The sequence below is a fragment of the Eulemur rufifrons genome, chromosome 2, assembly GCF_041146395.1.
Source record: "Eulemur rufifrons isolate Redbay chromosome 2, OSU_ERuf_1, whole genome shotgun sequence".
Lineage (NCBI taxonomy): Eukaryota > Metazoa > Chordata > Mammalia > Primates > Lemuridae > Eulemur > Eulemur rufifrons.
The window spans coordinates 61,621,323-61,647,053 of NC_090984.1; the positions used below are offsets into that span (position 1 = coordinate 61,621,323).

Here is a 25,731-nt window from a genome sequence, read left to right on the forward strand (position 1 = left end):
GCTAACCCAGGGCTCCTCTGCAAGAGGCTGGGGGTAGAAGAGGGGCAGGGACTGCTGTTACAGCCTCTCTGCTGGTGGAGGCCTAGGCAGGACTTGGACACAGCGAGGACAAGGGCATGAGTCATTCTTCTAATCCAGGCTATTTCCAGTAAGAGTTAGATCTAAAAGGATAAACGGAGAGAGAACGAGGGCAAGATGTGGAATATATACATATATGGTAAGAGTAACTATCACGATTCTACCAGGAAGGATCTCGGATTTCACAGTATGCTTATGACCTCACCTTCTGCTACTTCAGAAGCAGCTTCTCAAACACTGTTGTTAGATAGTTGGCAACCAATTTTATTCTTGACTTTGGCTGATTGTCAAGGGGTTTTAGATTTACCCTTTCAATTATTTATACCAACTATTTCTGAAACCAGAATCCAATTTGGGGAGATGAATATTTCTCTCTCTCTCTCTCTCTCTCTCTCTCTCTCTGTGTGTGTGTGTGTGTATGTGTACATGTGTATGTTTTCTGAATGGAGGTCTACAAACAAAATCTGTTCGAAGTGCTATTTGGGGCTTTTTTAGCAATTATATAGTCTTCTAATGGTGCTCACCAAATGACATGTTCCTTCTTTAAACTTTTAAGACACTAAAGGTACAAAATATTAAACTTGTATAAATTTTACAGAGCTTTCTTGAATTGGATCATCCTCTCTAAGAGGATTCAGCAATTTGTCTCCAGCAAGTCCCATCTCCCTTTGACATGCACTGCCTGCAATATTTTTTCCCCCAATAGACTTTCTGTCTCCTTGGGAATGCTTTATCAGGAGAATTTAAGCTATTTAAATGAGTACTAATAATCCAAGAGTCATCTTACGCTGCCATGTAAGAAGCTATAGTACACATAGACTGTACTGGCTCAACGGATAGGAAGGAACAGAAGGGGTCCTGACCATTCAGGCAGCTTAAAAATCAATGCACCGCAGTGGGAGGCTCGCACCATGCCTGGGTTGTGCAGCCTGCCTCCTTTTTCATTAAGAAAAAGGATAGCTTTTTTAAGTTTAGCATTTTAACACTCTAGGAAACAAAATGTCTAGACTCTGAACCCTGCGTTATTTTAACAGAAAATCAGGAGGAATGTGACCAATTTTATTTAATCTGCCTGCAATGCAAAGGCGTCATGACTGTGGTGTTTTATGTCATACTCCGCAAGTTGCAATTGCCATGAAATGCAATTTGTCAGAAACCCACATGTTAAATTACATTAAATAAATAAACATCAATAACAACATCAAAACCTCCAAAAACTCAAGATACCAAAAAATTGAAGGCCCTTTCCCAAGGACATTGTGAGGTTGTTTCTAAAATAGACACGACTTTGTAGGACAAGAAAAAAGATTTTAAATGTAGTATGTTTTCACATTATCGTTGACACAGACCTTTACCTGGACAAATCAATTTTTGATCAAAATACAGCCTTTCAATAGCAGCTACCACAACTGGGGCAATGACAAAAGAGACAAACATCCGTGAATACACAGAGAGTTTTAAATAAGCTTTTCCTTAGGTCTCTACTCTCAAATTTTATCCTTCAGATGATAATTCCAAATAATCAGCCTGGAAGCAACAGCACGAGTATTTAAACTGTAGCTCAGAAAGCAGATTTCTATCTGTGATTCTGATTTGTGTTTTTGAATGCTGGTGATGGTTCATGCAAAAACATTACTACGTAAAGGGCAAAATCTAAGATTGCTATTTCCATGATATATCCAATTGTTTTCCATAATATAGAATTTTAACCTTCAAATTAGGAGTAGCTAGAAGAATGAATGAAACCAATCACTGCTTGACTTTTATTTTCATCCAGGAACAATAACATCGGATGTCTTCCTGCTTAGTATCAGGGGAAAAAACTACATGTTGCCAACTTTGACCTAGCTCCATTTATCATTTGGTCCCAATTTCATATTCAAACTACAAAAAAATATTTTTGAAAAGGAAAACACATTCAAACACACATACACACGCACAGGGGAATAAAAACAAAACCAAAATGAAGCTGATGCTATTGTAGCATTTCTTAGCAAGATCATTAGGGAAATGTATAAACACAACACCTTTTCTTTCATAGTAACATTTGAAAAGGAAAAACAAAAAAACTCTAAATGTCCAAATATTGGAAAAAAAGAAGCAAGCGGAGGTCCGGAATTCTTGTAAAAACTGCTGAACAAACTCTTCCATCTCTCTTAAGAGGGTCACCAGGATAGGCAGTTTCTCAACATTTGTGCTTCATGGCAAGCTAAGGAGAGAGAACGAGAAAAGTAAGACCTCATTGGCAGGGAGATTTCACTGTGCTGCTCCTTCTCTCCACATCCACAGTGAGAAGCAGCACCGGGATTCTACCGTGTGGCAGATCACCATTACTATTTACAGTGGCACCTAGTAAATATGCGACCTGTTCTCAAATAGTTCATTTAACATTGCATGTGTTACTCTTGCTTACAGCGATTTTGTTGTTGGTGCATGTGTCCAGGTGGGAGAGAATGCTGTGTGGTCTTTCATCCCACTGGAGGAACAAATGGAAAAACCAATGCACAGGCAGAAAGGGCAGCTGGGGTTCCCAAGTTACTGGTTATCCAGGAAAAGCAACACTCCTAAAGTGTAAGTATTTACTGACATCTCATGAAGTATTAAAAATCAATAGCTTGTAGGGAGACAATCTGCAATAATCTACTCTCCATCCAGCCTGGACATTCTACCAAGTCCAAAGCACCTGGCAATTTAATCGTGTTACTAAGGCAGAACAATAGACCAAATCCAGACTTTAACTTATTCCTTCCCCTTTAAGAAAGCTGGTCTATTGAAATGCTAGATCTTTATAAATGGTAACATCAAATACCAATGTATCATTCAATAATTTCCTAAGCCCAACTGGAGCCCATGATGATGTATTTAAGGAAATTATATACAGGTACAGAACATACAATTAAATCTGTCTTCGCTTTTCTCAGCCAGCTCTTTTCCAAGGAGCCCATACACTGCTGTGAAAAGAAGGCAAAGCAGAGGCTGAATTGTAATTCCTCATGTTTAGGGATTAATCCCCGTGGTTGGGGGCTGGGAGCGACTGGGGTTGGGGTTCCGAGGCTCAGAAATCCTTTGAGGGAAGAACAGAGGATTCTACATAGGTGATAACTTTGTAAAAAGCCCTGTCATCTGCGTCCCAACCAGGCTATCTGCCTTTTAAGAATTAGTAAGACGGAGCCCACTGATTCCACCCCGTGGTGCTTTGCGTCATCCTGGACGATGTCAATGACCCATTCCTCTAGCAAACCCCAGGGAAATCTAAGTCTTTTCTCTCTTCTTGATGTCTTTGACAAAGAAGTTTTAACCCTGGTGCTGCTTTCTCAGCCAGGCCACCAACAAAAGCACTAGTGCCCCAGCCAGGCCTGCATGTGATGGAGAGGGCTGAGGATCCAGTCCTCATGTGGATTATTCTCTGCTTGGGAAAGCTCAGCTGCAAGAGCTCCTGTTAGTTCTGTCTGGCAGTGAAGACCCCCAGAGACCTGCTGCAGCGCTGGTGCTGACAGTCGTCAACTGTCAGACACGGTGTTTGTGAAGTTCTGAGCATGCCCAGGCTGCCACGCTGAGTGCTGTGGGCTTTTGCCAAGAAGGGTGGAGGTGGCTAATGACCCGTCACCTCAGAGAGTTTACAGTCCAGGAAACATGGTTGGTGAAAATGGCACAGCCAGGGTTATACCTCAGATCTGTGCCCCTCCTGGCCACACACTGAGCCCCACCACTGTTTGGCCCCCGCTTCTTGCTCTGGCTCTAGTTCTTATACATTATTCAGCAACGTGGACCATCAAATCAACACAGAGCTGTTAAGTGTTGTGCATAATAAATATCAACCATAAATATTTGATCAGTGCTGCTGTCCTGGCATTCATTCAGTTTTGAACTTTCTACTAACGGGCTTGTGCCAACTTACCCACTGACATCAACCTTCAGCAGTGATTGTGCTGCTGCTCAAACCAGACCCTGGTTGCCACGATGGTAAGTATGGAATGGAGCTAAGAGGAGCCCCTGGGCCGTGATCACTAAGCTTTGCAGAAATACAGCTGGATTGGATACTTTGCTACTTGAGGTATTGCCATGATCTGAATGTTCCACGCCCCCACCCCCAAATTCATATGTTGAAACCTAACCCCTAAGGTGATGGTGTCAGAAGGTGGGGCCTTTCGTAGGTGATTAGGTCATGAGGGCGGAGCCCTTGTGAATGAAATTGGTGTCCTTATAAAGAGGCTGGAGAGAGACCCCCGTCCCTTCCACCATGTGAGGACAGAGAGGTGCCATCTATGAACCAGGAAGCAGGCGCTCGCCAGACACTGAATCTGCTGGTGCCTTGATCTTAGACTTCCCAACCTCCAGAACTGTCAGAAATAAATTTCTGTTGTTTGTAAGCTACCCAGTTTGTGGTATTTTGTTATAGCAGCCTAAACAGACTAAGTAAGTGGCATCATTCTAGTTTTTAAAAAATTCCCTGGGAAAGAGGAGCTTTAGAATATGGAAGGCAGGGAGGCAGGGAGGCAGGGAGGCAGGGAGGCAGGGAGGCAGGGCAGGAAGAGCTCTGGATTCACCGAGGTGGGGATACCTGCCGCTGCAAATCTGCTGCACGGCCTTGAGCTCTAGAGTCGCAGCTGCTCCATACCTCAGCTTCCTCATATTTCTGTAAAAAAGTGTTCAACTCTAAATGCCGATGGATTAATTTAGGTGTCACAGTTTCTAAAGCAGTTTAAAATGTCCTTTTGATATATTTTGTTTTCTTCATTTCTCATGGGAAGCTTTCTCTTTCAATGCTATGTAACCCATTCCACCTAAATAATGATAATAACAAATCATGAGTGATATCAGAGAGATGCTTTAAGAGATCTGAGTTCTTGAGGTCACTTCTGGCCTAAAGACCCCAGGGAAGCACTTGACTATAGGATGGATAGAGACAGCCGTTCCCTCCCAGTGAGAGAAATGCCACGCTCCCTTCTTTCCCCCATAGATGTAGGCTTGTGCAAAACAAGGCAGATCAATGTTCTTTTCTGCGAGAAATGTCATTTGAGGATGCCTAGGTGTGGGTAATGCTTTTGCCTGCTGACTCACTGCCTGTGGCAGGCCGTCAAAGCCCTGCACACATCATAACATTGTGCTTTTGGGGGCAGGGTGAAGTGAGCGGGCCTGCTTCTGTGGTCGAGTTGCACTTTCCTAAGGGCTGGGCCTGTGCCAAGCCCACAGCTCGGGAAGGGACCACACTTCCGCAAGCCAGGCAAACTGGATCTGGGGGCTGAGGGGGCAAAGGATCATTGTCCTTCTGCTCTGTAGAGGACGAGCACCCACAGATCTAGAAGGCAGGGTTACACAAAAGTGATCCATTCACTCTCGTACCTGGATCATTGCAGGAGTCCTGCGAAAAGCTTGAAGGCCAAAGATCTTTTTGTACTCCAATCTAGAGAGCTGTGCCATGCTCTCCGGCTGGGGTTGGGTGCCCTATTTAACCAGGAGCTAGCAGAAACTGTCTCTGCTCAGGACTCTACCATGTGCACTGGGCCTCCACTCGTAAACACAGCCCTCTCTTTGTGAGTCTACGGAGCCACACCTGTCTTTGGGGGAAGGCCTGGATTCCATCTCTGAACTCTCCCCTCACCAGCAGGTCTGGCTGGGACCTGGCCAGTGAAACGACCTCTTCATGGCCTGCCTGCACTAATGGGTCCAAATCAGGAATCCCAGTCCCTGGGAAAACAGTCCCACCTTATCTAAAGAGTCAGCCTGCTCCTTAGGAATACTGCCAATGCCAGTGAATCACAGGCACACATCCCAGTTTTAGAAAACTGCCAGTCTGGCTATGACACGGTCTCTCTCACACTCCCTCATACGCACTAACAGACAACAGCAGCCCCTCGCGCTCTCCCTGAGAACACCTACAGGAGGGGAAACCAAAGTAAATACAAACTGCCCCTGCCTCGTCCCTCTGTACTGAAAGCAGGTAACTGCCTGGCATGGATTCTCCCCCTGGTCAAGCCAGAGGCCCCTTTCTTTGCCTTTGGTGGCCTCATCAGTTTCTGTTCTGACAGGTCCTATTTTGAGGATGCTGTGTGTTTAGATAGTATCCACATTTAGCGGGGAGCCCTCTCACCCACTTTCCCTTAGAGTTTGGAAGACACAAAATCTTCACCTCCATTTCTTCCCTGTGTGCTGAGGACCCTCAAGCACCAGTGAGGATTCTCCAGCCCCTTGCAGTGCTCATCAGGCGACCGAACAGGGCAGGTTCAGCAGAAACGATTGTTATAGAAATAATTATGAATAAGAGCAATTCAAATGTGTACGGCTACACACTGTGCCAAGAGCTCTGAACTCATTCAATTCTCTCAACACGCTAGGAGGTAGGTACTATTATTAATTAGCTCTATTTTACTTATGAAGAAACTGAGGCTTAGGGAAATTGCACACTTGCCCAAGGTCACCAAGATGGTAAATGACAGAGTTGGATTCAAACACAAGATATTAACTACTATAGCATATTGCTTTCCCAGCGACCTCGCAAACTTGGCCACAGTATCAGGGAAACAGGGCTCCCAGGGCCAAGAATCCAGGCCATCTGATTAGGTTATCCAATCAGTGTTTATGCAGCCCCCTCTGAGAGGGACGCCTCCATGGATGACATCCAGGCATTGTCTACTGCACTTTAGGAAGGGCGACTTCACAGTCTTCCTTGGTAACCTGGTTCATGGTTTAATCATTAACCTGAACACTTGTTTTAGCAGAATTTTATCAGTGCACTATTGATTGCTCTGTTCTGTGTGGGAAGACATGAAAAATAATTGCCTGCACCGTCACCCTTCCCAGACTTGAAGACAGTTATCAAGTTATTCCCTGTAGCCTTGCCTTCCCTAACTTGACATTTTGTTTCCCCAGATTTCCACTGTCCATCCCCCATTTAAATCACATAAGTTACGGTTGTTATAAATGAAGATTAACATTTCTAATGAATTCTAGCATTTTCATTTCATCATTATTTGTGCACTCCAAAGGGAGGAGGCATCATGGAAACCTGAAATCTGAGCTCACTCCCTCTGCGACAGCCGCAGCAGTCTGAGGCTCTGGCCTGCAGCACAGCTGCCTGCGATTCCAGACAGACCTGGCCTGTTCTCCTCCATGGACTCCAAGTGGGCCCCCTCTGCAGCCGTGCAGTAGGACCCTGTCACGATAGAGAGTAAATAAGACAACAAGACAGGGCTGTGCGAGGGGGATGCAGGAAGAGAAGGCAGGAAGTACCCACTGGAATCGGATCCCCGGCTGGGCCTGAGCGTGAACCTCCAGGAAGGGCCACCTTGGCTCAGCTGTGGAAAGTTTTAGGTTATCCATTCTTGTTTAAACCGCAAAAGTGGGCTTTCTGTTACAGCCAATTAATTTTTTCCCCCAAAGGTCACCTGACAAGCATGAGTCTGACATGCCAACACAAGTCATCAGCAGACGTTGTTTCTGGAAATCTAAATTCAAACCAACCAGAAGAGAACTGCCCTTTGATCCAAGCACAAGAACAGTAATAAATCCTCTTTATCGTCCGAACAACAGGGCCTCTTTCTTTTGGTTTGTGACTGCTTAGATAGCCGGCTGCCAATAACAACTCCCCTTTTCCCTTCTGGAAGGCACAGTTAGCGACTGTGCCGATGTGATGTGCGCAGTGCACGCTGTCACGTGGGAAACGCCATTCTCGGGGTTCGGAGGCAGGAGGGAACCTTGCTGGCAGCTCAGCACCAGTCTGGTCACTCCTAAGGAACTGCGGCCCTGAAATAACAATCGGGGCCCTGCTCAGAGGGAAAACTAGCCCTGAGGCACGTTGTGCCCTGGGACTTGGGTTTGCTTTGCATGTGGTGAAGACATAGCATAGGAGACTCAGGACAGGAAAGGGACGGGACAGAAAAGTAAGCATGAGCAGCCTGAAGTGCTCCACGCCTGGGCCAAGGGAGAGGGATAGTCTAAGACCTGATTTCTTTTTGTCCCTCCTCATCCTGTGCCCTGAAACTTGAACCCTGGGCAGGAGCTAAAGTTGGTCCATATTTCCTAAAGATCCAAGGTCAGAAGGTCAGAGAGGGATGAGGCCATCAGAAATGAGATAACTGCAGAAACCAGGTATAAGAATAAATGTCTCGTGACTCTGGCATTTAGTAAGCAGCAGATGGGAATTGTATAAAGGGGCCAAGAAAAAAAAAAGCTTGATTTTGTATCTCGCACCGTGGAAAATACTGAAATAAAGTTTCTTGGCACCATAGCTCCCCTACAACCGAGTGCTGAGACCCCCGCCCCTCTGTCGGCCCACCTTGTGCGCCGTTTCTGCAAACTGCTGGGCGCTGTTCTTCAGGTCTTCTGTCTTCTCCTCTGCCCGGCCCAACCGCTCCCCGCGCTCATTCAAGGCCTGGCTCGCCTTCTGCACGGCGCTGGTCACGCTATCGGCAGCTGAATGGAGGATGCTGTTTCCTGAAAGAAGGAAAGCAAGAGCTTCAGAAGCTGGCGTGGTGGACCTACGGTGACCGGACCCTGCTGGGAGTGCCCTGCAAGAGGAGTGCAGGTCACACCGTGGAAAGGCCCCCAGTCTCGTGTCTAGGAAATAAGTCGACATTTCTTCTGATTCGGTCTGACTGACTCACTTGTAGGAAGAACAGCCACTGACTGCAGGGCCTGGGCAAATCCTCAATGCCGCTATGGACTCCCGTCACTGACGTGCCAGACATTTCCCTTCTGCCAGTGTGCTATCTGGGGAGGCTCACAAGGACAGAGCCTGTCTGGATTTAGGACCTGGATTGCAAAGGTAAATGAGAATTCTGACAAGTTCACAGAATTGTACACGTTCAACAAGCCATATCTTATGTGCATTTCTTTTGATCTGTGGTTTAGGTGAACTACCACAGGAAAACTGGGGCCACAGAACTTTTCTCGATATAATGTTTCATTCTCCTTTCAAGTCTTGTTCTCCACTCTACCCCTTCATCCAGCAAGTAAGCAATACCCACAATTGTATAGCTCCACATGAGAGTTGTGAGTTAGTCTCAAAGTTCAAAGCAGATGTGTCGGCTTCCAGCCTTGAATCCTGTCCCATGGCTCGGATGGTTGGGCCTCCTTGCTTCTGGTCTCTAGTACCTGGAGCCTCAGCACCACACTTAACCAGTGGGCAAAAAATGGTTACAGAAACCAGCCCTAGAAGAAATGTGGCACTCCTAAATTCAAGAGTGATGACACCAAGAAAGTTGAAAACCATGACATCTCAAAGGGTCATGCATTCCTGACATCTCATTTGCTAGGACTGGGCCGCAAAATTCAATAGTGCAGAAGTTGCAGATGTATAACCCACTGAGAACTAGCAACTTGCAAAATGTCAACAAGGAGATTTATAGCTGTATTTTGTTAACATTGAGTACAAGACATTTAATGGCATTTTATATAATAGCTTTATGTCTTTGAATAAGTTTATGACATCATTTAACTTTGTATCTGGGATGGATACATCTAGCCAGACAGCTTTTAATAGAAATGCAATTTCCACTAGTCTCAGCTGCAAAGGCTTCCTAATTTCTCCTCTGTGGGAACCGTCTGTGGTTTGTGGGAAAGGATCTCAGATAAAGAAAGTGCCTGGCCCGGTGGAAGCACTTAGTAAAGGGTTTTCCATTTTTCTTCTTTAACGGTGGATTTCAAGGACTTCAACTATGCACTAAGGAAAGGAGAATGGGATTAACTTAGTGTTACTCAACTGCATCAAGCACTACATAAACCAGGATAAATCAGCACAGACAAAGAGGGAGCAAAGTAGATGCAGCCCTGGAGAAATCTGGTTGAACGCATGAGTTGGAATGCAAGGCCGGGGTCTTCAGAACGGATTTAGGAGGAGACATTTAGTCCCCCTTTGCTTTCACATTATATTCATTACTGTGATGATAGCCAACCACCACTGCCTGCCATGAGAATAGCATTTTGCAAGCATAAGGCACCTTCATAAATATTATGTCATTTGATTGTTACAATTTCACTGAGAAGATTGAGCCTAGTAGAGGTTAAGAACCTTGCACAAGACTTTATCTCCAGGACAATGACATGGCTAGCACAGGAACCTGGTTTTCCAATGACTTTCCTTACTCTGTCCCTTCTTCTTTGCAGATATGGTGTTGGTCCCGGGAAGCAATCATTATGACATATTGTGGGCAGACTCGCCTACAAACAGGTTTTGACAGGTTATTTCCCAAGGTAACGCCCGACCGTGTCTGTCCTCAAGGTACTTCTGTTGGTAAATTAAGAATTATTGCCCATGCTGCATTGCAAGTCAAGTGTTCCCAAGAAGGAAGAGGCCAATGGGGTGGAACAGGAAGCTGGAAAAGGGACTGGAAGGTGCAGGGGAGTCAGGAAATGGCATAAGAAAATCTCCTTTCCCTGCTTCCTCGCATATAGCCACAGTTTAGCCACCAGAAGACAGGGAAAAGATGGGGCACGGAATCTGCAACTTCACAGCTAGGAATAGCTTCACTAAATCAAAGGAATTTTAGAATTAGATGCCATAAAATTAAGAGGGCATCTAGCCAAGACCTGCCTTTTCCCATTGGAATAGACTCACATGATCTCCTAAAAGTTATACACATCTGTTTTTCTGGAACGAACTCGCTACACATAAGCCATACTGCTTTCTTGTCATGATGTCCTTGAATTTAATCTCGTACATGATGATGTCAGGTAACACCACACTCAGTTTTCTATGATACTGTTTAGCCAATAGTCATAGTTAGAACCAAATGGTATAACTAAAAGGGAACCAAATGCTGTCTTCACTATTCAAAGATGACATTGCTGACTGCTATCAATAGGAAATCCACTTTTATTAATAGTTATTTTAGGTATAAGAATGAATTTGAACAAATCTCATTCCCTTATTTGAAAAGACCCCTCCCAGTTTCAATTCTACCCACATCTCAGGCCCAGTTAAGTACCATCACCTTTATCAAATTTCAGGTCAATTCCATTCTCAACCCGGTAAGTATAGCCTATGACCTTCTTGAGTGCTTAGTCAAGTGCAATCATGGGCAACTCCTCTCCTACTTGACTTCTTCACCTGGATTACAGGATCCCTGAGAGCACCATTTCACTCTGTTGACCAACTCCTAAATCTTTAATGTTTCTTCTCTTTTGACTTAGATCTTCTGCTCACTTACTTTCTTCTCTCTGGGCTCCTCTTGTTCATACTGCAATCTCAGGGTTCTGTCCTGTGCTCGCTTCTCTTTTGCACTCTGCAGACTCTCCCCGGGGCAATCTTACCCAGCTCGTGGCTTCAGTGACCAAATCCTTATCTTGCACTAGGTTGTGCTGCTGAGCTCCAGACCCCTATGTTTTCTTACTCGACAACTCCAACTGAATGACCCCAAATCATCTCGATTCAGTACATCTAACCCTGACCACATTCTCTTTCCCCTCACATCTGCCTTTCCTTTGGGGGTCCCTTCTTAGTGAATAACCCCAATATCTGCCAGGATTCTAATTCAGCCAGAAATCTGGGAGTGTACTTTAGATTCCTCCCTCACTTTAACCTCATACAAGTAAAGGTCACCTCTTATACAGCTCTCCACTCTGCCCTCTTTGCCATTCCCATTGCCTTACACACATACAAATACTTTACTACATCTTTGATAATTACTAGAAATTGCTGGTTCAAAGGGCATAAATGTTTTTGAGACTCTTGGTGTATGCTGAAAATTGCTTCCCTGAAAGATACACTCAACGTTCCAAACTATTCACGATGTGCCTATCACGTGCCAGGTACTGTTATGTTGACACAATTGACTGACTGAGGGAGTGATGTCATTGATCTGATCTTCAGTTTTTTCCTCTATAAAATGTGAGTCATGCCATCCACCTCACATGGGTACCGTGGAGATGAAGAAACAGTGCTTGTCAGTGCTTAACGGAAGTTTGTCCCTCTGCCTCAAGACCACATCTGCTGTCTAGGGAACTTTGGGAAAATGGCACGATCCCACCCAATTTCATTGCTTGTCTCCCTCTCTTCTCTCCTGCCTTGGGGCGAAGTGTTTTGAGGCTTGCAGAAGATACTCAGTATATATCTTTGTCTATTATGCTGTGTGTAGCGCAGCATGTTGCTCAGACAGGGAGCTGAACACATTTTCATTAAATCAAGGCATGCTTCGTACATAGGACACCTGACTCAAAAGTTGGGCCCATCATATTGAGCTGAGTTAAATCTGAAAATAAAGCAGTCTCCTGAGGCAGATAGAACAGTAATTCTCTCCAAATAGACAGGATGCATATTAACACCCAAATTTATTCAAGCAGTCTGAGAAGCTGTCAACCACAGCAAATGAAGTCAACTAATTTTTGAATTAGTCTCTGGAGAATAGAGCAGAGACCAATATTGCTTAATCGATGTTGCCTTCACATCAGTTCTACTCAATGTGTGCTTTAAAAAATATACATGCTGGAGTCTTATATGTCAAGTGATTTAGAAGACTTTATTGAGAGAGCAATTTGAGATAAATACAAAAAAATGGTATTCAATCACTGTCAGAATATATGCTTTAAAGAAATTTAAATATATAGGAAAATGAGAGAAAAGAGTGAAGTATATTGAAAAAATGACAACAGCAGAGTAAGAAGAAGAGGAAGGATTTTTAGAAGCACATAAACTATACCAACAGCTCAAATACCAACATGATTCCATTTGATCATCCTGGACTTCAGGGTGTATCTTGGTAATTAAAGTCCTTGATCAAATACATAGATATATTTAAAATTTAAAATACTCATCCTGTTTGGAATATAAGGCGGCAAGAAAATCATCTAAAAAAATAAATAAATGATAAATATATGCCCACCTATATAATCAGTGCTGAGTCAACATGCTTAACTAAGAGCATTCTTTTAACACAGAAATTTCTTAATAGTTTTGCTTGGACTACTTCTATTCCACAATCAATTTAACCACTTAGGAATAAAGCCTCATGTATCTAAACTATTTTAGAGGAAAACCAATGTGAAATTATGGGGAAAATTTACATATATGTATAAAATGGATTTGGATTCAAATAAAATGAACTCACAAAAATTGGCAGGGAGCTCTTTTATATTAAATCTGTTAATAGACCAGGAACGTTAGTAATTCTCATATAGTGTGCCCAAAGTGTTCAATAATAATTTATTCTCTGAGTAGATTAAATAGGCCCTATTCTGTTCTCATCTAATGTATTAATTTTCTTAGCAAAACCGTTTTCATGGATAGGGCGTAGGTACAACTTAAGTTTGATTCAGTATTAGTAACATTCAAATGAATTTTACTGGACACAAAGTTGTTTCTTTTCTACCTCCAATCTGTGACCACTTTATTGCTCAGTGCCTCCACCACTAGAGGACACGTTAGCAAAATAAAAGTTACAGGGAGACCTGGTTCCCTGACAGCTTGGTCTCTTCTTAGTCCTAAAGCCACTCAGTGCCACTTATACACTATTCTGTTCCCATCAGTGGTCACTCGGCTGCATGGTAATCATGATGTTTCAAAGGAAGCTTGCTTCGTACTGTGACTTGCACCATTTTATAGATAATAATTTAAATAAAAATGATGATATTAGCTTTTACTTCTATAAACAAAGTGATTAAATGCAAAGGCCTACCCAGTGAAATAAGTTAGTTCTTAATTCACAGACTCCATTACTGATCTGTTAGCTTAGACAATACCAAGCTCTTTCTACATTACATTGACTAATCAATACTAAATCACACCACTGCATTTCAATGTTGGAAACCTCTAGTATCCTCTTTTAAGGTGAAGATTTTTCCAAAAGGTTAAATTTCATTTGTACTTTTGTGGTAATGACTTGGCAGATAAATTCTTTTAAAAGTCCTGGTTCTGGCCAGGCGCGGTGGCTCAATGCCTGTAATCCTAGCACTCTGGGAGGCCGAGGCGGGAGGATCATTCAAAGTCAGGAATTTGAGACCAGCCTGAGCAAGAGCGAGACCCCATCTCTACTGAAAATAGAAAGAAATTAGCTGGACAACTAAAAAAAATATATATAAAAAATTAGCCAGGCATGGTGGTGCATGCCTGTAGTCCCAGCTACTCAGGAGGCTGAGGCAGAAGGATTGTTTGAGCCCAGGAGTTTGAGGTTGCTGTGAGCTAGGTTGAGGCCATAGCACTCTAGCCTGGGCAACAGAGTGAGACTCTGTCTCAAAAAAAAAAAAAAAAAAAGAATAAATAAATAAAAATCCTGGTTCCATCAAGCCTTTCTAAAAGGAAGAGTTGTTAACCCTTGCCGGGCACCACTGCAGTATGAACATCAGCCAGTCACAATCACAGAACAGCCACCATTCAGTGAATGTGTACTAGGTGGCAGGTACTATTGTAAGGTGTTACCATTCCTCAAAGGAAGATATTCTTACCCTTATTTTACAGTTAAGGAAATGCATACTCAGGAAGGGGAAGTATCTTACCCAAGACCACCCAGGTATTGACCCCAAAGCTCTCAACAGCTATGTCAGCATTTGCCAAAGTGATTCTTTGGGTTAAAATGCTACAGGAAAAACTCAATTCTATGACAAATGACCTTGTGAAATGAGATCTAGCCTGGCTCCTTTTTGCAAAACTTTGGAAAACCTTTAATATGCTAATGTAAACTGCAAATGAAAAGGAGGCAGGGGTGAGAGTAGGAAAGGTATGGTATGCAGACTTCCCAAACATATTTACTCACAGGGCTCTTTTGCGTAGCATGTCTTAAGGTGGAATTCTGCAGAATTCATGCTGGAAAATGCTACAATAGACTATACTGACTCCTAAGTTAAAGGAGGAAAAATAAATAAATCCAGCTGTCTTCATCAATTTAATAATAGATAGACAAGTCATGTAATTACATTAAAAAGACTTGCTTTATAGAGGCAGTGGAACAGATATAGCATGTTGAATGGCAGTTCCAGAATTATCTTTTGTCTCAAGTTGGTGGCTAATTTCTGGGACCAAGAAACTTGTTTGTTGCCTGGAGCTGAATGACAAAGAAAAATGGACTCAGGGCTCAGGAATACTTTGTAAACCCATAAACTCAAAAGCCTACTTGAAGGAGACCTTGGAGTTATCTATGGCTAGAGTTGCCAAAGGAAGAACGGACCATTCTCTAAGGTAAATGTCTTCTGTTGGCTACATTCAGGTAATTTAGTGGAATCCGGGCCTGTTTCCAAGTCACAAACATGCCCTAGAGGCTAACTAAAGATTCAGGAAAAAGCCCAATGCCTCCTCCCTGTCCTATAGACAACTATGAGTTCATATTTGCCTTTCAATTCACTGTTCCAATATTCCCAGTGACAAAGGTCAAACATTTAGTATTTTATTCATGTCCCTTTAAACACTGAAACTCAGGATATGCAGAAAAACTCACCAGTATCTTTAGTATTAATATTTATTTAACCTTGGTTCTTATGAATATGCTCATGTAAGAGTTACAGGGTCTCAGAAGAATGAATTCAAGGACACTTCTTTTGGTTCTATTTTGTTCAGAGAATATTAGGTTCTCACACAGGTGGCTGAAGTGCAGCCTCAAAGAGGGAACCCTTTTTCTGAAGTTAAAAACTTAAAGTGGCTCTAAATTTGGCAAAATTGATTTTGTTCCCTGTGTTTATGTTTGATGACAAACCAGCTATGATCTGCAGGTCTCTGCTTTTGTTACAGTTGGAAGCTACTGACTTTCTTTAGTAACTATAATCTCAAGTTTGGATATATACAATTCGAAAACCCTCTACACAATGCTACTGGTTAGAAAATGAATTCTGATCAACATATGGAGCCAGCTCATTGATAGCTGTGCGACCTTGAACAAATTACCCCTTTGTGCTTTAGTTTCCTCACCTGTCATGGGGATTTGTCTAGAACTTTTCTCATAAGGTCATTGTGAAGAGTCAATGAGGTAATGTATAAATGGGGCACTGAGAACAGTATCTGGCACATAGTAGACACTCAACTTCAGCCAGCACTAAAGGGGTAAACTTCAATTACCTTGCACTACAGAGTCTTTCTGTCCCCACTCCCATCACCATGAACACTCATGACGGAGTAGTCTACTACTCTTGCTACCTCTCACACTTCCTGACCACCGTGAAGCTTCGGGGGACTGCCTGCCTCCACCCCACGCTGCTAACATCGCTCTCTCAAACTCACAGTGACCTAGAGTCCATTGCCTATTTTAAGTTACCTCCACTTGGCCACCAAACCACAAATGGACTGACTTCTCCTGAAGGCTGCTCTTTCTCTTGGCTTCTAGAACGCACCATCTCTTGATCCTCACCCACCATTTTGATTATTCCCTTCATTCCTTTCCTGGTTAGAGGTATGATGAAAGGTCCAGGCTTGAGTCTGGCTCTGCCAAATACCTACTGTGTGGCCTCAGATAAGTTATTTAATCTCTACACACCTATGTTTTCTCATCGGTTTAATAGCAATAAAAACAGTACCTATTTTTCATAGGGTCTCTTTGTGAGAATTAACTGAAATATATACTTAGCATGTGCTGGTGATGCAGTATGAATGCAATACAGCTCGTGCCATTAGTAATCACTGAGCCCATTGATCACAGAACAAGCATGTGCCAGACACTGCCTACACTGGTCTGCTTCACGAATTATACCTTAATGTTAGCCCAATCTCTCCCTCCCCACCCTCCATCTGACCTGCTCCTCCTGAATTCACCGTGTTAGTTAATGGTCCTGCTATGCTCAATTCACCTTTGACTCCAACCTGATGTCACACACCCAAGTGTTCACGGAGTCCAGGGCACTGTATCTCAGCAGGGGCTCTTCACTTAGGCCTCCATGTTATTTCTAGTCCTTGTGGTCCTTTAGGTTCTGTTCAGTCTTACTGGACAACCACAGCAGCCTGGGTAGTTTTCCTACCACTAGTCTGTAAGTTCTCTATACCTACCTCATCTTCTTTCCACACTGCTAACCTGATCATGATACTTTCTTATTCCCATACTTTGCCAGCTCGCTCACAGCACAGCACGGGCAGCTAGAGAAGGCCCTTCTTGATCTAGCTCCAGGTTACTCACTTGCCACCCCCAACAGGCTCCCCAACCTCTGTCTACTGCCTCACTGTTTTCTTGACAAGTCTTAGAAAATCTTTAAAGTTTTATCAGTTTCTTACTAAAGAAACATATAGAACATATAATAAATAAATTTGAAAAAAAATCAATGTGAATAAAAAGCTTAACAAGGAACACTGTGTCCAGCTCTGTTCCTAAGGGAGTCCCAACATGAGCAGTAACGATTTTGTTTTTCCTTTTTGCAGCATCAGTACTCAAATGCAAACCTAGCACTCAGATTTTGGTGTCTAGCAATATTTTTTGCTAGAAGAAAGCAAAGTTCTTTGGGAAGTGGCAGATTCCATGCCTTGGGGCAAGGAAAACTCAGATAGGCTTGAAATACTTATTGTTGCCAGATAGCAAGGATATCTTCCAAGATGGTAGGGATAGTGCTAAAAGGAAAAAGAAGCCAGCTTCAAGCAGATCACTGAGCAAGTTGTGATATTTAGAACATCAGTAGTAATAAAAATTATCACAATAAAGATATTATAGTAATTTTATGTAACTTTGCGGAAGTCATAACTTCTTAATGATAAATAAGAATTAAAATGTACAAAAATGAAGTTGAAATACAAAATTGATTATAATTGGATGCTTAATTTATTTTGTTAATTTTAATTAGTAAGAAGTAGTAAAATATCTGTATATTTCTTCTTAGTATTTATCTATATGTAAAGATATGTATTTGTCTCCATCTGTGTGGTAGCAATGGGTAAATACAGGAAATTATGAGTAAGCCAAATAATTCAGAAAGAGTAGAAACTTATAGAAAGGGCTGATGAGCATTAATGGTCAAATATTAGTATATCCACTTGGTAGAAAGAGTGACAATGACACAGTCCAAAGTAGTCAATGTATTCTCTACTTTGGAAATTTGGCTGTCTGGGAGATTGCTGGGAATAAACCTCTAGATAACTCGACAAATTACAATAAGATATTAATAAGGCATCTGTATGTTTTCAATAATGCTAACATACCGGATCAATGGATGCTAATGACATGGTGGAGGATTATGTAATGCTGGCCAAGCAAAGTAAAGGATTCATTATTCTGGGAGAAAATCCATCCAGTTGAAATTACTGGGCACACATGAAATTGCTGGGCTTAAAACAGGGCTACTGAAGTGAAGCATGAAGTTCACACGAAGACCCATGAGGTAACCAGAGACTCAAGTTTGGAAGAAAGCAGGCCCTATGCACCACCAAAAACCAACTGACTGACAATCTAATGCCCTAGGAAATAGGAAAGTAATCACTTGATTAAATGTGAAAGATCTGTGAAAGAGTAAAGAAATAATGAAGATGTAAACTAATGGTGTTGCTAGTTGATAATAGGTTTAAACGCAATATTCCTTTTTGTAATTCTTATTTTTGCATGTGTTTTGTCTGTTTAAAGTATCTAAAATACTCAAAATAATGAATGCTATTAAACTGTGATTGTAGCTTACATTGTTTAAGGGAGTTTAATGCACTAAATTTCATCAACAAATGTCTAAAACTTTAAGGAAATTTGGTTTTCCAAGTTGTGTTTAGTAGAAATATTTAACAAATTGAGCATGAAACAAAAGTGTTTCCTCTCCATGCACAAAATCCCATCAGTCTCCAAGGAATATAATCGACATCCTTACATATACCATCTCTTTTCTTGCCTCTGAGACTTTGTACACTCTTGTTACTCAACCAGTAATGCCTTTCCTTCCACAACCACCTGATAATTCATACTCATCAGGTGTCGCTCCACCTTTTCAAATTTCCCCGTTGGTTTCTTTATTCATTGAAATATTTTTTGGTCACATGTAATTTGCAACAGGCACAGCAGCAGGTTGGAACACAGTCACAGGCAAAGCAGACATGCTCTCCACACACATCCCCACCCCATGCCAGGCAAGGGGCTTATGGTCTAGAAACAGGAGACAGAGTGTATGGTTAGGTGGACATTTGTAACACGTGTATATGCATGTTACAGTTACAAATTAAATGATTAAAATGCAATTAAATAATTGCCACACAGTTAAATGAACACCGTGCTGTGAAACTGTATTCAAAAGGAAGGGGACTGACTCAGGACCAGTTAGGAAGACCTGTTTGAAGAGGTAGGCTGTGATGTGAAGGGACAAGCTGGGGCAAAGTCCACATGCAAAGGCTTGAAAGGGGGAAAAACCCCTTGTGTGTCCCAGGAACCGAAAGAAGACTGGTGTGGCCACAGAAGGGGGAAAGTGGCTTGAGAAGACACCAGAGAGATAAGCAGGAGTCAGATTATGTAGCGGCTTACAGATCACACTAATGACAGATCTAAATGCAACTAAAAGCCATTGCAGGGTTTTAAAATAGGAATAATCTGGACTGAGATAATTTTTGAAATTATTATTATGACAACAGTATAGTTCAGGAATGGGAGCAAGAGAGGGAATAGAAAGAACAGTAAAGAAGCTATTGCTATAATTCAGGTAAGAGATAATGGTGGCCTGCACTAGGATGGTATCAGTGGAGATGAGATAAGCAGAAGATTTAAGATACATATCAGGGGACTGAATATGGGAGATGAGGGAAAAGGAAGAGCACTGAGTGAATCCCAGGTTTCTGGCTTGAACAATTGGGTAGATAGTGGTGCAATTCACAAGATAAAAAAAAGCTGTCAGACAAACAAATTTACTTGGAGGGTGAGCAGATCTGAGAATCAAATATTTCATTTTGGATAATGTTATGCTTAAGCTGCCTGCGAGATATCCAAGTGGAGTCAATAAAGCAAATAGATATTCCTCTATGAAGCTCTGTGGAGAAGTCTGGGATAGAGATAAAATTTGTTAAGTCATCAGAATAGAGAGAGAATCAGAAAACATAAGCTTACCTAAGAGCAACACCAAAGAGAGAAGGGAAAATGTTTGCAAACCCTACCTTTAAGGATCATAACATTGAGAGTAAGGTGAAGGTAAAAGTGCCTGCTAAGGAAACTGAGGAGAAATAGCCTCAGAGGCAGAAGAAAAAACAAGGTGAATTTGGCACAATGGAAGTTAAGTCAGGACAACATGGCAAGGACGCAGCCAGGAGAGTGCCAAGACAATTCAATGGGAAAAACAGTCTTTTCAACAATTGGCACTGGGACAACTAACTGGATGTCCACTAGCAAAAGAATGAATTTGGACCCCTGCATTACACCATATACAAATTTAACTCAAAATAGGTCAAAGACCTAAACAGAAGCTAAACTAAAAAACTCTTAGAAGAAAGCAAAGGCATAAATCTTCATGACCCTCATTTAGGCAATGGTCTTAGATATGACACCTAAAGCACAAGCAAAAGGAAAAAGTAGATACACTGAACTTCATCAAAAGTTTAAAAAGTAGGTTGTGCTTCCTCCTCCATGTTGGCAATATCTTATACTGCAATTATCAGTTTAAGTGTCTGTTTAGTCAATTAGACTATGAACTTCTCAAATTTCCTGGATTGTGTCTCATCTCCATCTGTACACTTGGTCTACGCAGAGTACCAGGACCACACATCACATGCATTATGTGGCTCTTGCTAGCGTATGAAAATAAATAATTTTTAAAAAATAGGAAATAAAAATATAAGCAGTAGAAAACATAAAGAGTGCTCACCAAAGAGAAAGAGCTCACCAAAACTAACTTATTAACATAGGGTGGGAAATTAAATGGTCCTGGATTAAGACAACAAAAGGTTAAGTTGTTTGAGGCTCTAGAACAATGAGGTCTAAGGCTGAATATCCTTTGCAATAAGCAAAAACAAGTTTATTGTGCTTTTAGCTTAAGAAAATATATATGTGACATTTAGGACATGTCCAGAGAAGTTTAACCTCAAACTAATTAGAACTGTATCTCACACTTGCTGTCATGAAGTCATGAGGTTTTTTTGGGAATTGAGCATGACTTCCTCATGGAAAACAAGCAAACACCCCCGTTGTTTAAGTTGGAGAGCAATTTAGGGGTCAAGCTTCTATAGAAAATTGTGGTCAGGGGGGTAAGTAAAAGGATTTGTTCAAGGTCACACCTCAGGTAATTGTAGAGCTGGCCCTAGAAGCCAAGTTTGCTGAGTCGGAGCTCATTGACGTTTTTGACTACTTAATCTTCAAGCCTTTTGTATGAATATTACCTAAAATTTAAGAAAAATTAAATATATGGAAGTTAAGAATCTGATAGTTGATTTCCTTAAAACAATTCATGCTCATGTCCCCTCTGGAAAGTGTTACCCTCACCTTTTGGAGAGCTTCAATCTAGTGAGCACATACATATATACCAGTTCATGATTTCAATATACAACACTACCAAGCTTTGGTTGCATGCTCATAAAATCTCTAAATTTCAAAGTTTGGGTCAATTATGCTTTAGATATTGTCATCCAGGGCTCTGTTTCATGCTGGCACCCACATGAACTTGAGAATAATTTAATTTTTGTTTTAATTTGGTGAGGTAAAACTGAAAATCCTACCTTGCAGACAGACTGGGAATAGGGTGACGAATGAGCAGCCAGGCTAACACAAGTATATTTCTTCCCAGGATGATAGTTGCAGGAGGATTTTTATCATCTCTCTGGTATCACTTAATTTTGAAATTGATATGAAATCCCAATCGATTTTATGACTATTCATTCATCATTCTATGCTCTTAATGTGTCTTGTTGGGTAACTAATGAATTCCTGTGACATATTTACTTCCCAAGAAGGATGCTCTAAAAACCCCTGCCAACCAGTCATTAAAATCCACTATAATTATCATCAATGGAATCAAATTACTATCAATTACACAGAGGAGTTAATCCACAATGCATCATTTAAACACAAACGTTTTCAATTCATATTAACAAGAGGCAAACTGAAGGAAAGAATGCCCACTGAGGACCTGGATGCCTATTACCAAAGTGACAAGTGCAACCCATTTCCATTTGTACTATTATTAGAAACTACGATTTGCTAAGTGCCTGTTATGGACCAGGAACTGTGCTAAATGCTTTATGTTTATTATTCTATTAATCCTAATGGCTAACCCTTAAGTTAGCTACTATTACTCCCCCTTTAAAACTGAAGAAACTCAGAAACTCGCTTAAAATTATACTGTTAGTGATAAAATCTTGATTTGAATTCAAGTCTGGTTGACTCCTAGAATCACTATTTTTAGTACCATGAGAGTTTCCACAGTTTCTTAAAGGTAAAGTCTTAAAGGTAAAGCACAAAGACTGGATTTTCATTTGTTCCAGCCACATGACGTTGCAGTTACACCTAGGATATGAGCAGGGCACTTGCATGCTCCTTTCCTGTGCCTGATGTCTCCAGCTCTTTTCATCAGCTTAGTGAGCTACGTCACAATGCCTCTTCCAAGAATCCAGTTCTGATTCCCTGAGGCTGAGGGAGGTATTCTACCCATGCTCCCATGGCACCCTTTGCATTTCTCTAATGGAACATTTATTATAATGCACCAAAACTGGTGTTCTGTTTATTTGTATAGCTCATTAAACTAGGAGCTTCTTGATCACAGGGGTAACTTCATCGTTTTGGGGGATTTCCAGGCACCATGTCTATCAATTAGACAGAGAATGGAAGCTGTTTTTGGTTTTACAAAGATGTGATGAGGTTACTATTTGTACCTAAATCTTTATTTGGATTGTGCTATTCTAATTAGCACACAGAAAGGATCAACTTCTGGATATGGTAAATAAAACTGCAGTTATACAACATTTAAAAAAATTTTAGATATTTTGGGGGGGATTTTTAAAAATTCTGTCAAAGATATAATCATGTACAAAATACATCAAGTTGAAGATATTTGATTAATATGGAAAAATTTGTTTTCAATAAAAACAGCATCGTTTCCAAAATTGTTGTTATGGTTCTGACGGGAAAAAGATGACACACAGAGTGAGTGAAAACCAAACCAGATTCTGCTTCCTCCTGTGTTTATTCCATTTACAATATGAAGGAAGGCGTGTTTTTCATATCTCCTCTGTTTAAATACCATACTTTGTAAAAGGATTACGGATTGAAAACTCAACTTAAAAGAATGAACTTCCAGTATATTCCATCCCTAGCCAACATACAGGTTGAAATGTTAACAAAATGACATCTAAAACATAAAAGATTTCTGCCAATTTAAAAATATCTCATATTTCACTCATTGGGTTTAATAAGTGGTATTATAAACCATTTACAATCCTTGTGGGAAGGATCTTAGCTACTGAGGAATGAACAATCCTCACACTTTTAAAGTAAGTGACTCTTACACACCACGTGAGTAATTCAGATGCTAATGCGCCTTGGCTACAAGGTGGAGAGACCATGCAATACTGAAGAAATAATGATGATTTGGTTGGGGTGGAACATGAGAGGAATTAAGGTGACCAGTGATTAGACCATTGCAAATATTCCATGAAAAGATAAGAAGGGCCTGAACTGTAATAGTAAATATTGGAATGAAAAAGCGGAGTGTAAGAGACCCCAAGAGAGATGGGCTTGTTAAAGATGGCTTATTTGCAGACAACAGATCAGTCACAGATTTCTAAAGGGGGAATGGCAGAGTCTGACTATAAGATCAAATTCAAGTTACCTGACATGAGTTTGAGAATTTCAAAAAGTGTTTCTCGAGAGTTTTCCTCCGTGATGCACATGGAGGGTCTGTAGAACTAATGCTAGGTGTTCGCAAAACTTCTTCTGAATACATAGAAAGTATATATTTGCAAGCCTTCCTTGCAGTTAGATTGGTTACCTGGCCAGCAGCCTGTAAGCAGAAGCAATGAGTGCTATTTCTGGGCCGAGGTAAGGAGAAGACTCCGAGCAGCCCTCCAGCTCTCTTCTTCCCTGGGGAATTTGCCTCTGGAAGGCCAGTGTTGCAATGGTGGAATGACAAAGATGCAAGCATATTGGATCCTTGAGTCACCACTTAGGAGTTGCTCTAGAGAGGCACTAAATTCACAGACCTTGTTGGAGTGAAAAATAATGTTTTGTTTGCTAAGCCACTGAGATTGGGAGATGTGTTTGCTATTGCAGCATCACTGAGTGTTGCTCTGACCAATAAAAGGGGTGATGTTCACAATTTTCAGTACATTCTGAGGGAGTACCCAGATTTAGACCCTTTTGAAAAACATTTTTTTTTCACTAAAACAAATCAAATCAATGCCATTATTTTTATATATGAGGGTAGGAGGGGTAAAAGTCATACATGCATCCTGTAAGCATGCAATGAATAAAATTAGCCACTGAAAGATTTTTAAAATATTGTTTTAAAAGAAAAAGTGAACATCTTATCTATTGATTTATTGACCTACAGGGTCTCGCTCTGCTGCCTGGGCTAGAGTGCAATGATATCATCGTAGCTCACAGCAACCTCAAACTCCTGGGCTCAAGTGTTCCTCCTGCCTCAGCCTTCTCAGTAGCAGAGGCTACAGGGCACATGCCACCGCTCTCGACTAATTTTTGCACTTTTTTGAGAGTCAGAGTATCACTATTGCCCAGACTAGTCTCAAACTGCTGGGCTCAAGCGATTCTCCCGCCTCGGTCTCCTAAAGTGCTGGGAATACATGAAGATCATTTAATTAAAAAAAAAACAACAACTAAATTTTACTTTTTGAAAGTTCTTTTTTGGATAGAGATACCCATTTTCCACTTCTCTTCTTATTAAAAATGCATCCATGGGTAAATTAAAATAAAAAAAAAATGGCAGTAAGGTGAAGAATGTCGTAGCAGCCAGGTGTGACCATACAGAGCAGTCACCATAACTTCTGGGGGACTAGAAGCAGCAGCAGAGAGAAGCAGGTGGTGGCTGTCACTTCACTCTTTTCATTGTTACTCAAAGCCAGCAGCAACATCAGTTAGTCAGCAATAGCCTTGAATGTGTGTACGAAATCACACTCACGCTTTGGTCCTTTAATGATTTTTAGTAAAATGATTGGCAGCATGCCTTTAATACCAGTGCTACTCTATTAAGTACAAAAAGGGACTTTGTACGTGTAAATATTCCACACTCAAGACCTAGTCAAAATACTAAAGATAAATAGCATTTGAAAATTCACAACTCAGAAGTGAAAACATCAATAACCAGCCAAAAGGGCAGCTACTAAGCGATAGACAAAATTTTCCTTATGTTAATTCTTACAATGGGATAAAGACGGGTGGAAGGATAGACAGAGGTCAGCAAAAGAAAAAAGGAAGGTGAACAGGAAAAGATATTCTTTTTCCCAATTCTTTAAATCTTCAGAAAAAAATATCTGGCTTCAAGTAAAATCTTACATGAGTCTAATTAAGCACTTTTACTGCAAGATGGAGCTATAATTAAAGCCTTACCTTATATGGCTTACTAACTTGCAGCTGCAAGCTAAATGTTTTAACATATCATCATATTGGCATTGGTTTGACAAAATGTAGTAATCATTTCCTTTTGTGGACTAAAAGACATCAAGAACATGAATATTTTAATTCATATGTTAACTGATACAGACATCATTATTAGAGGTTACAGGGTATGTATGGCATTGTAATTTTTTCTATTCCCTTTTTTTAGGTAATTGAATGCTTTGCTTATTTTGAATAAATGTAACTTGACACAAATGATCTAAAACAAGGGGTAGAAACAGCAGGGAAGAATGAAAGAAAA

The 25,731-nt window shown here is 41.2% G+C and overlaps 1 protein-coding gene across 2 annotated transcripts in view; it reads right to left on the bottom strand.

The window, feature by feature from the left end:
* Positions 1–739: 739 nt before the first annotated feature.
* STXBP6 (syntaxin binding protein 6) overlaps positions 740–25,731 on the bottom strand; it is a 235,936-nt gene continuing 210,944 nt past the window's right edge. For both annotated transcript variants that reach the window (XM_069463863.1, XM_069463857.1), the window contains 2 exons: positions 8,354–8,511; positions 740–2,287 (listed from right to left, as the gene is read on the bottom strand). In XM_069463863.1, coding sequence (XP_069319964.1) covers positions 2,264–2,287; positions 8,354–8,511 — 182 coding nt within the window. In that variant the 3' untranslated portion in view covers positions 740–2,263. The remainder of the gene's footprint in view (positions 2,288–8,353; positions 8,512–25,731) is intronic.